Raw genomic sequence first — 12,896 nt, 5'->3', positions numbered from 1 at the left:
AGCCCCGTGAAGACCTCTATAAAGGATTGAACATGTTGATCAGCGCTGATCACGAGAGAAACATATGAAAACACACAGCACGTGCAGAGGAGGCTCTCCTGGGGCTGCTGCCGCTGGTCAAAGCCTCCAATAAATCTCTGTAGGTGCATGCATAACTTGATGTCTTCAATATGAAATGCAATATACAGAAAAAACTATTTTCAAATTTCTTGTTCATGGCTAATTCTTCCCCAGGTTGAGTGGCTGTAAGCTGTCAAAGAAAAGCTGTGAAGCTCTGGCCTCAGTTCTCAACTCCCAGTCCTCTAGTCTGCGAGAGCTGGACCTGAGTAACAACGACTTGGAAGATCCAGGTGTGAAGCTGCTCTCTGCTGGACTGGAGAGTCCACACTGTAGACTGGAGAGTCTCAGGTCAGTATCCCTTAAGCCCATGGTACACCAATCAAACCTTCTCCAACAAACACAGACAAGCACAGATGTTTGTTTGGTGCCCCGTTGCTGGCTGTCGTTGTTTGGAATTGTTTGGAGATGTTTGGTCAGATTCAACATGTTCAATCCTTTATAGAGGTCTTCACAGGTGTACTCGGGTATTACACATAATGATAGAATAGATAGTGATAGAATCGGACCCGACCCGGACCCTAATTGATCATAATAAATATGGTCCCAGGTCCTAGGATCCTAGTAGCCCCGTGAAGACCTCTATAAAGGATTGAACATGTTGATCAGCGCTGATCACGAGAGAAACGTATGAAAACACACAGCGCGCACAGAGGAGGCTCTCCTGGGGCTGCTGCCGCTGGTCAAAGCCTCCAATAAATCTCTGTAGGTGCATGCATAACTTGATGTCTTCAATATGAAATGCAATATACAGAAAAAACTATTTTCAAATTTCTTGTTCATGGCTAATTCTTCCCCAGGTTGAGTGGCTGTAAGCTGTCAAAGAGAAGCTGTGAAGCTCTGGCCTCAGTTCTCAGCTCCCAGTCCTCTAGTCTGCGAGAGCTGGACCTGAGTAACAACGACTTGGAAGATCCAGGTGTGAAGCTGCTCTCTGCTGGACTGGAGAGTCCACACTGTAGACTGGAGAGTCTCAGGTCAGTATCCCTTAAGCCCATGGTACACCAATCAAACCTTCTCCAACAAACACAGACAAGCACAGATGTTTGTTTGGTGCCCCGTTGCTGGCTGTCGTTGTTTGGAATTGTTTGGAGATGGTTGGTCAGATTCAACATGTTCAATCCTTTATAGAGGTCTTCACAGGTCTACTCGGTTATTACACATAATGATAGAATAGGTAGTGATAGAATCGGACCCGACCCGGACCCTAATTGATCATAATAAATATGGACCCAGACCCGTACGGGTCTCGGGTCGGGTCCCAGGTCCTAGGATCCGAGTAGCCCCGTGAAGACCTCTATAAAGGATTGAACATGTTGATCAGCGCTGATCATGAGAGAAACATATGAAAACACACAGCGCGCACAGAGGAGGCTCTCCTGGGGCTGCTGCCGCTGGTCAAAGCCTCCAACAAATCTCTGTAGGTGCATGCATAACTTGATGTCTTTAATATGAAATGCAATATACAGAAAAAACTATTTTCAAATTTCTTGTTCATGGCTAATTCTTCCCCAGGTTGAGTGGCTGTAAGCTGTCAAAGAGAAGCTGTGAAGCTCTGGCCTCAGTTCTCAGCTCCCAGTCCTCTAGTCTGCGAGAGCTGGACCTGAGTAACAACGACTTGGAAGATCCAGGTGTGAAGCTGCTCTCTGCTGGACTGGAGAGTCCACACTGTAGACTGGAGAGTCTCAGGTCAGTATCCCTTAAGCCCATGGTACACCAATCAAACCTTCTCCGACAAACACAGATGTTTGTTTGGTGCCCCGCTGCTGGCTGTCATTGTTTGGAATTGTTTGGAGATGTTTGGTCAGATTCAACATGTTCAATCCTTTATAGAGGTCTTCACAGGTCTACTCGGGTATTACACATAACGATAGAATAGATAGTGATAGAATCTGACCCGACCCGGACCCTAATTGATCATAACACCGGCACCGGTGACCCCTGTTTCAATCCACGGAGTATACATTGACAATAAACTGGACTGGGCTAAGAACACTGAAGCACTCTACAAGAAGGGGCAAAGCCGTCTCTACTTCCTGAGATGGCTGAGGTCCTTCAACGTCTGCCGGACCATGCTGAGGATGTTCTATGAGTCGGTGGTGGCCAGTGCCTTCCTGTATGCTATCAGACTCAACAAACTGATCCGTAAGGCCAGGGACATTGTGGGGCTGGAGCTGAGCGGTGTCGGAGAAGAGAACACTGACCAGGCTACGCTCCATCATGAACAATGACTCTCACCCACTCCACGGCGTGCTGGTCAAACACAGGAGCACGTTCAGTGAGAGGCTGATCCCACTCAGATGCACCACAGAGAGGCACAGGAAATAATTCCTGCCTGTGAAGTAGCCGGCGTCCCGTGTTGTGCACAACCACGCTCTGACGTATGTGTGCGCGTTTGCGTGACAGGTCTACTTGAGATCGTGAGGATTACTTTTTCTTTTCTTCTCTTTTTACATAGAAAACACTGCATTCTGGCGGGCAATGATCTAACGCAGTAACGCAGCCTTTCTTGGATTAGTAACTGTAATGTAATTACTGTTTTGGAAATTGTAACGCCTTATATTACTTTGTTACTGAAAAAGTAAGTAATTACAGTAATACGCCCAACACTGTTTATATTTCATCGCATGGTGAGTACACAAGTCACAACATGTACATGTGAGTGTTTCTGGCGCTGTTAGAATTTGTATTTTGGGTGACTGAACGGCGATACCATAAGCCGCTTTCAGACATGCCTTGGAATTCGGGAGTTACAGTATCTAGAGGGCATCCGGATGGCGGTGTATGTATGTATGAACACATTTTGGTGAGCTATGCGAGCTCCCGTGACCCTCCTACTATCCGGAGGTAAGACAACCTCGAGCCCTTGTATCAGGGATGCGTGATTTCTAACCCCACATAGGATAAGCAATAACCACGCCCTGTGGCGCCAGGAGCATTGAAGCTTGGGACTAAAGCACGGGGTTTTTCATCTTTTAAAATAAAGATGTTTAAAAAACTATTGCTTGTTACATTTTCAGTGCTGTACCTTTTCTCTGGGTAAGAATTGAGCTTGAAATTAACGATATGATACATTATATTATATGAGCTATGAACGTGAACACAACACCGTTTATAGTATTGCATGTTTTTGTAGATTGTGTACATTGTGTAGATTACAATTATTATGCTTATTATTATTATTAGTATGCTAAGGAAGGTAGGTGACCATAATTAATTTCAATGTCCGCTCTCAATGTCCGCTCTCGAAATCGCTGTCCGTTCTCAAGACAAGAGCTATTCAGTTGGTTCATGAAATCGCTGGGCTGCGTGCCCTCCAAGTCAAGTCAAGTCAAGTCAAATTTTATTTATATAGCACCTTTCATACACGAGGCAATTCAAGGTGCTTTACAAAAAATAATCGAAAAAACAAGCAGCAAAGCAATGCACATATAAAAAACACATAAAAAACACAGCCGACAGTTTTAGTTAAAATATATACTCAAATTAACAAACATGAAACATTATTTCTGTTTTAAATAAGTTACAAGGCACTCTTCAGTATTATTATTACATGTACAGTCCATTTGTTGGAAATGTACAGGAATCTTTTTTTTAAATTACAGGCCGAGAGAGGCAGTAGTTTAGTAGCAGTTAAAAGCAAGAGTAAACATAAAGGTCTTTAGCTTGGATTTAAAAATAGGCAGAGTAGGGGCAGATCTAATGTGTTCAGGGAGTTTGTTCCAGTTATGAGAGGCATAGTGGGAGAACGCGGCTTCACCATGTTTTGATTTGGTCCTCGGGACAATTAGTAGACCAGTGCCTGAAGATCTCAGGGATCTGGATGGTTCATAGTGTAGAAGCATTTCAGAGATGTAGTGTGGGCCTGACCCGTTGAGAGATTTGTAAACTATTAGCAGAATTTTAAAGTCTATTCTAAGATTTACTGGCAGCCAATGCAGGGATTTGAGAACTGGTGTAATGTGTTCAGCTTTCTTGGTTCTTGTTAGAACTCTAGCAGCCGCATTCTGAATGAGCTGTAGTTGTTTAATAGCTTTTTTGGGAAGACCATTGAAAAGACTGTTGCAGTAGTCTAGCCTGCTAGAAATGAAAGCATGAATTAGTTTTTCAAGATCTTGTTTGGACATGTAGCCTCTAATCCTTGCTATATTTTTTAGATGATAGAAGGCAGATTTTCTTATAAGCTTGATGTGGGAGTTGAAATTTAGATCAGAGTCAATAATAATGCCAAGATTTTTTACCTGGTCCTTTGGCTTCAAAGATAGGGATTCGAGGTGAGCAGTAACTTTGAGCCTATCTTCTTTTTTGCCGAAGACAATTATCTCTGTTTTGTCTTTATTAAGTTGGAGAAAATTCTGGCACATCCAATCATTAATTTGCGCAAGGCACTGACACAGTGTCTCTATGGGGGCATAGTCATCCGATGAGAGGGCTATGTAGAGTTGGGTGTCATCTGCATAGCTATGATAAGCTATTTTGTTTTTTTGCATAATTAGGCCCAGAGAGAGCATATAAAGGTTAAACAGGACAGGACCTAAAATTGATCCTTGGGGTACCCCACATGTCATTTTGGTTTGGTCAGATGTGTAGTTGCCAATGGAGACAAAGTAGTTCCTGTCTTGCAGATAAGATCTGAACCACTCTAGGACCGTGCCGGAAAGCCCGACCCAGTTTTCCAGTCTGTCCAATAGAATTTCGTGGTCAACCGTATCAAAGGCAGCGCTGAGATCTAGTAACATTAAGATTGAGATTTTACCTGAATCAGTGTTCATTCGGATGTCATTTATAACTCTGATAAGCGCAGTTTCGGTGCTATGATGGGGTCGGAAGCCTGATTGGAAGGGATCTAGGAGATCATTGGAGGATAGAAAGGTATTGAGTTGTTGGTAGACAGTTTTTTCGAGTATTTTGCTAATAAAGGGAAGATTTGATATTGGTCTGTAATTGCTGATTATAGAGGGGTCGAGGCTACGCTTCTTTAGCAAGGGCTTAACAACTGCAGTTTTTAGAGATTTTGGAAAAATGCCTGTAGGAAGAGAGGTATTAATTATCTTCAGTATGTCGGTCGCCAGGCAACTGTAGACATTTTTTAGAAAGCTTGTTGGCAGGGTGTCTAGGCAACACGATGAGGATTTAAGGCCTCGTATCGTTTCTTCTAGTTTCTTGTGGTCAATGACATTGAACTGAGTCATGTTAATTAGGCACCTATTCTGTGGGTGCGGCGGAGCCACATTTGTTCTTGATGTGGAAATAGTTAGTCTGATATTTATAATTTTATCCCTAAAGAAGGTCGCAAATTCATTGCATTTGACATTGGATAGAAGATCAGGGGCAATTTGTGGGGGGGGGTTTGTCAGCCTGTCAGTGTTGGCCAGTGTTGCTCCTGGCCAATCCCGGCGCCACAGGGCGTGGTTATTGCTTATCCTATGTGGGGTTAGAAATCACGCATCAGGGATGGATTGTCCCCCCCCCCCCCCCCCCCCAGAGCTACGTGAAGTAGCCAGCTCAGTGAGTGCATGAGGAGAGGGAGGGAGACAGAAAGCCAGCGTGGCAGATTATTATTATACTGTATGTGAATGAGCGAGCAAAAAAAACATCATGCCGTTTCAGTTTTTCCAAATGAAACTCGAACCTGCTCCGTGTGTGGCAGCCAACAGGCTACATGTTTCTGGATTGAAATGCTCATGGCTTTGATCTTATTTCATTTCTGCATAGCTTCGCACAGCACACACATTTAATTAGCATTTTTGGACGCGAGGGTCGTCCTGCTTCCCAGTATTGGACATCCCTAGGTATGGTATCTGGATCTGGTTGCGTTCATGCCTTTCATTTAATGTTTACACAGCGTTTGTGAAGATTCACGTGCAGAACCGCAAATTCCAAGTAGCGTCAAGTCAGTCAGTATAAACGGAAACTTTGGGGTATAACCTTCGCAATAATAGCAATTAAATGAAGTAAATGCACGTGTAATGTTTCTTTGTGTGTGTTATCCGAAAGATACAGAACAGAGATAAACTGGAAGAATATCTGCTCCCTTCGAAAAGTCAATTTTAACCCGTAGTGAGTCGACCGTTCTGATTTCTTGTTACTAAGCAATACAACATTGATTTTATTTTGAAGGTAAAAACGTCTAGCTTCCTGTATTCTGTATAATTCTAGTGGGGTTGATGCATTTTAGGACTGAACATAGCAAATACCTGTTTTATTTTTAGCGCTTGAGACTCGAGGAAATCGATGCATCTGGGCGTGAGTTGTAGGGTTGTTTAATTAATTACTAACGTTATGCGCAAACGATTATATGCCGTGAACGTTAGCAGTTATCGCCCATTATCTATTTTTAGCAACTTGTTTTCAGACTCTGCATGTCATGATAGTTTGTTGAATGTCAATGCGATTTACTTAAATTCATTTGTTATTAAACAGTCTGAATGTAATATTGATGCATCACATCTTACCTATAATAGTAGCTGAGACCAAAGCCTTGTGAATCGGAGATTGCTCTCTTGATGATTATAGAGTCTGTGTCTGTCTTCCGGCGGGCCGGATAGACCAGGAAGTGAAATGAAACGTTTTACGGCAGCTGCCTGCCTTCAACCGTTTCGCTCTTCCTAGCAACATACCATAAACAAGGAGAACGCCATGCTCGCTACATCCAGGGGCTTGCTACTCTCGCGAACATCTCTCGTTATATTCTAACAGTTTGTTTGGAAGTAATTTTGTTATTTTGTGGTTATGGCCGAAGTGGCTGCCGCAAACCGTTTCATTTCACTTCCTGATCTGCCCCGGCCGCAGACAGACTAATCATCAAGACAACACTGGCCGATTCACTCGGTGTTCAAGCGAGACTACTCTGCGTTGGTCTCGTCTATTAGAGGTAAGATGTGAGGCATCGATATTAACTCATTGAGTGCCAGCCACTTTTGGAGAACGGGAGCGTTTCAGAGCGTTTTCAGTAAATTTCTCGAGGCCCACAGAATATTGTGTGATATTACTATGTAAACAGCGAACACACACAAAGAACGATCAGACTCTCTTCTATCATCTGCAAAAAAAAGTTTATTGATATCATTTTCTGTTCTTTAGTTATCAGCCGGAGAAGATAGGTTGATTTAAGCAAAAACACACGTTTCAATTTAGAAGCTGAGATATTCAGCCTTTTGTGAAATGAAGCATTTCAAGCACATCATTGACTCTGAAGCTAATATTTTCTGATGTAATAATGACACCTCAAAAATAATTTCCTTCAATAAAACAGTGAAAACAAAGGAATTTTGTTTGGCCAAATAATATTTTTTAGCTGCAACCAGCAGCGCTGGCCCCTGCGTGCGCAGACCCTACACCTTCTTGCTGGTCTTGATTTACTGCTGGTGGGCATCAGATATTCTAGCTTGTTTGCCTGTCTCTGTCTATCGAGCCTGCTGTCTGGGTCTGTGTTTACTGTCAATGGTTGTATGCTGCCCTGCGTGCCCCACCCCCCTCCTCCTCCTCCTGCGTTTGCTCTGCACTGAAAAGTGCGCTGCACCCCGCTTTTTCACATCGTGTCGCCGGCTCCCAGCTGAGAATAATGTAACTTTTCAGAAAGACGCTGGTGTCGGCAACTAAATCATATGGAGGGGCTATCGCAGCGGAGACGGAGGGGCTCAATTGTGGCAGCAGATTGACTGCTGTTCACAGGCACAGCTAACGTTATGCTTCATGCATATCGATGCGATTTCTGTTTCCCCATTACTTCTTCTCTCTTTTTTCCTCGCCTTTCTCTAATCTGGAGAGCACTGTCGCCACCTAATGGGTCCCTAAAATAGCTTTTACACATTCAACATCCACCATACTTTCACAGGAGATGGATCTGGCTTTGATCCACGTCCCACCGTCAAAAAACGCAATTGACGAACATACTCGTCCTTGGCACTCTACGTTAGTATTTGAATTGACGAACATACTCGTCCTTGGCACTCAATAAGTTAAAATTAGACTGTTTAATAACAATCGAAAACCTTGCTCGTAGCTGCTTTGCTCAGACAGTGAAGTACAGCTATGTGGTCAGTTTTCACAACTCCCCATTGTGTGGTCATGTCCAAATTCCCCCCACCCCCACCCCCTCTCTACTTTACACCCTACTTTACATGCTCCACATGTATGAAAGCAACATGCCTCATGTCTGAAAGGGTACACTTCACATATCCCCCGGGTCAGGCTCAGGGCAAGGGAATTGGAGGAATAACACTCCAACCTGACAGGAGGAACTAAATACAGTACCAGCAACAATTGTGCAGCCTACACATTTGAGGCCATAGAGACCTCCCAGGAAGCTACAGGATGAGGAACCAAATACATTTAACTGAGCAAAATATCTCAATAACAAAAAACAATGTCTGACTCAGAGAAATGGAGAGAAATCAATATCATCATTTGCTTTTAGGGTTACAATCCAAAAGGTTTCTCTTTGGAGGAGATGTTTGAGTCTATCCCCTCCTCTGGCAGATTTGGGGATGACTTCTATTACCATGAAATGCCAGGCATTTCAGTGTTGGGCCTCTACCCTGATGAAGGCTCTCTGTAGCTGAACGCGTTGGTCTTTTTAATTGTGTAAGATTGAGCCATGCCACAATAAAGGCTTTTTAACTGTTCTACCTGAAACAGAGTGGCCTTGGATTTTTCAAGTTTTTCCTGTACTCTACTCCATTTTTTTTACTTTTACAAGGATCCAACTTGAACGTTTTCTCATGCTTCTCTCCACCCTCACCAAAGAGCACCTGTTTCAGTGATTTTACTAAGGACCCACGCAGCGCTTACTCAACCCTTCTGTTAAATAAAGTTTGACTGAGCTCCAGCTAAATTGTCAAGTATTGCAGCCTGCTTGCCACCCAGGCACTTACTATGCAGTATATGTAGCCTACTTAAATTATATGATATAATTGTAACCAAACAGGTCGGCTTTGTGCACACAGGAGAAGTAGGTTAATTTTCTTTTGAAGAGAGATCCTTTATTGATTTGTTTGGGTAGAGGGTTTACTCTGAACACATTTGAGAACTGAACTGAATTCAGCTCATCACAAACAACGATGAGTCTGCGTACAGACAGGAAGTGGAGAAATTAATGGCATGGTGCGACAAAAACAACCTCTCCATCAATGTGAAGAAGACAAAGGAGATGATAATAGACTTCAGGAAATCCAGCTCCACCCCCCCTCCCCTCATCATCGGGGGAGCAGCTGTCGAAGTTGTCCCATGTTTTAAATATCTGGGAGTGCACATCTCCAACACTCTCACATGGAGCCTGAACACAACCAGTACAGTGAAGAAGGCCAACCAACGCCTCTACTTCCTGAGGAGGCTGAAGCGTGCTGGCCTCGGCACCTCAGTCCTCACCTCCTTCTACAGGTGTGTGGTGGAGAGCGTCCTCACCTCCTGCATCACTGTGTGGTATGGCAGCTGCTCTGCCGCAGACAAACACGCACTGCAGCGTGTGGTCAAAACCGCACAGAAGATCATTGGCTGCAGCCTGCCAACCATCAGTGACATCTTCCAGGACAGATGCAGGAGTAAAGCTGCGAAAATCATGAAGGACTGCACCCACCCTGCCAATGGACTGTTTGCCCCTCTCCCCTCTGGTAGGAGGCTACGCAGTATCAAAGCCAGAACCACCAGGCTCAAGAACAGCTTCTTCCCGGTGGCTGTGAGAATTATGAACAATGCATAATCACTCTAACGTTATATTCTTTAGTTTTCTCGAATCTAATTATATACATATATATTAATATCTTTTATATATAGTACATAGCATGTATTATATCTATATATGTATATATCAAAATGCTGCTCGTGCAATATACTGCTGCTATTTCTCATAACGTTTACCTTATTATTACTTTTCTTACGTATCTAATTATATACATATATATTACTTTTTATATATATAGTACATAGTATGTATTATATCTATATATGTATATATTTAAAATCTGCTGCTCCTGTAGTGAATGCTGCCACACTCCTCGCACTTTAATGCCGCCAGCTGTGAGCGAAACAAAATGAACTTTAAGTGGCTCCGTGTTGAGCGAAACATGCACTTTAAACTGTTTTCTTTGCTCTTACACCAGGTATTATGTTGTTTTTATGATGTCTCTAATTTATGTTTTCATATTGTTTTTCTTTCTTAGTACTCAGTTGATTTTATGATATTTTATGATTTATGATATCCTAGTTAATCTAGTTGATCTATCCACCAGGACCTTGAGTTCATATTTCGTTCCCTCTCATGTTTCATGTTTTGGAATGACAATAAATATCCTTGAACCTTGAACCTTGAACCTTGAACCTTGAACCTTGAATTGAAGAAACTGAATTTCTACCTTTTGCTGTACAGTACCTCCAATACACTGGATATTGGGTTTGCATTCTCACTCTGATTATGTAAGGGTTAATGCACGACGAGGTGTCCATTATCAGAAATTATTGGACGACATGGAGGCGTAAACCGTCCGAGGCGAAGCCGCGAAGTCCAATAATTTCTGATAATGGACACCTCGAAGTGCATTAACCCGCTTATATCATGGTCACTTGCCAAAGAAACAAAACAAGACCATTCATTTATATTTCCATGCATTTTGCAATCAAAATCTAGTTTTCATAACCTTGAATATGAGTTGAGAACCGGCGAGACAAAATAGTCCCCTCGGCTGCTCAAGATTAGGCTATCATTGGATAAAATGGCCGCTTAGGCACCTGGCACAATTCTAGAGTCAAGCTAACTAATAATTTAGCCAATTGTATGTAACATACGAAATAAAAGCAAATGGCAATGTCTAAGAATGCAACACCATGTAACTGGCTCGTTAATTCTCGCATTCCAGGGAATTACGTTAACGTCTGCGGGTCTTATAGACGTAAATGGCTCGCGCTGCACTCGGAGGAGACTGAAAACCATCAGCTTTCTATGTTGGAGTCCAGGTAGGTTTTGTGCAAGGACGTCTCTCAGTGTGTTGCTGTTAACTGCCCATTTCGTTGTTTTCTTTTTGTTGATCTCGTCTTTTTCCTCTTCGACTTGATTTGTATCAGTGATAGAGGCAGCGCACGCTCTCCCAGAGCGCCTGGCTGCTGCTTGCTGCAAGTTGTAAACAGAGGGTTTGACAGTTGACAGCTGAGAGCCCGGCTTCTGTCAGCTGACCAGAACAAAAATCAGATTTCTAAATAGCCGTTATTTTAATAAACTGAGCACTCAGGGGTAATCTCAATAGTTACTTTGACTGACTATTTTTTTTTCTAAACTTATAAAAGTGCCATAATTAATGGTGGTATAGCTCTGTCGTGGTCGTAATCCTGGCGCATTGATATGAACGGTGAACAGACCATTTAGCTAGGTGTACATTATCACTGTACATTATCACAAATTAATGGACACCTTGCAGCCAATCAGAATCGAGTATTCACCCAGACCATGGTATAATGCTTGTTAACATTAACATTAACAGCTTGGTGGTTCAAAAAGTGGCCCCCGGGCAAAGCAAGTTGAGTACATTACATTACGTTATTTGGCAGACACTTTTATCCAAAGCGACTTACAATAACACATTTTTGTCAGCAATAGAGCAATCAACTATGCAACACAGTCTATGACAACTACAACTTCTGAAGGAATAGTGGTAAAGTTAAGTTAGTAAGTAGTTTTTTTTTTTTTTTTTGGGAGAGAGAGAAAGAAGTTAGTTTCAAGAAGGGCCCAGATGGAGCCTGAAAAGGTGTGTCTTTAGTCTTGAGCCTGACCAGAGATTGTAAGTACAGGGGGGCTGTCTGGTGTACTGCCCTGTAGGCCAGACCAGTGTTTTTAATTTAATGCGTGCCGAGATCGGAAAGCCAGTGAAGGTCATGGAAGAGGGGAGTGACATGAGAGAATTTGGGTTGGTTGAAAACCAGACGGGCTGCAGCGTTCTGAATGAGCTGAAGCGGTCGGATGTCAGAGGCAGGTAGGCCGGCCAGAAGCACGTTGCAGTAGTCCAGGCGGGAGATGATAAGTGAGTGGACCAGGAGTTGTGTCGCTTCCCTGGTGAGAAACGAGCGGATTTTGCGGATGTTGTACAGGGAGAACCTACAGGAGCGTGCTGTCGCAGCAATGTAGGGCGAGCAAGACAGCTGGTTGTCAATGGTCACCCCAAGGTTCTTAGCTGCTTGGGATGAAAGTACAGTGGTATTGTCAATGGAGATGGAGAGGTCTGCTAGAGGGCAGTCTTTCCCTGGGAGGAAGAGTAACTCAGTCTTACCTATCAGTCTTAGTATTACTGCTTTAGCCCATAGCACACCAATCAAACATTCCCCAACAACTGCCAGCATTGTTGTTGTGCTTTAACCTGATCAACAGATGGCCATTTACATCGTGCTTTACATACAGATTACTATCATTTACATCCTGCTTTACATACAGATTACTATCAGCAGACAAACACCTGTGGGTGATTTTCTCTGTCCATGTATTTTTTAAACCAGGTGTGATACCAACATTTAGCCCTTCATAGCCCCTCTGAATGACTTTCCATGAGGGCATTTCATTCTTTCCTCTCTGTGCTGCCTCAGTTGTTGAAACCTGAAAAAGCAGAAAGGACTTCTAATATTCTGTCGGACAGTGAATAGAGAACTCTCAAACTGCAGCACATAACCACAGAGCTGACCAGCCAACTGTATGAAGCAGTAACCGTTTTGCTAGAATTTGACGGCATTATCACAACTAATTTCACAGTAGGCTACTAATCAAATCTGACATAGATTCATTTGTGTGTGTGCGTGTGTGTGTG

General features: G+C 43.1%; 1 protein-coding gene across 1 annotated transcript in view; it reads left to right on the top strand.

The window, feature by feature from the left end:
* The window catches only part of LOC310794545 (NLR family CARD domain-containing protein 3-like), a gene marked incomplete at both ends in the record, with an annotated part of 33,542 nt that overhangs the window by 10,740 nt on the left and 9,906 nt on the right, over positions 1-12,896 (top strand). The window contains one exon of the mRNA XM_083656515.1: positions 918-1,091. Coding sequence (XP_083512641.1) covers positions 918-1,091 — 174 coding nt within the window. The remainder of the gene's footprint in view (positions 1-917; positions 1,092-12,896) is intronic.

Source organism: Poromitra crassiceps (assembly GCF_964638095.1).
Source record: "Poromitra crassiceps genome assembly, chromosome: 20".
In the NCBI taxonomy this organism is placed as follows: Eukaryota; Metazoa; Chordata; class Actinopteri; order Beryciformes; family Melamphaidae; genus Poromitra; species Poromitra crassiceps.
Note: the sequence above shows the minus strand (reverse complement) of the source record. Positions and strands in the feature narration are given on the sequence as shown.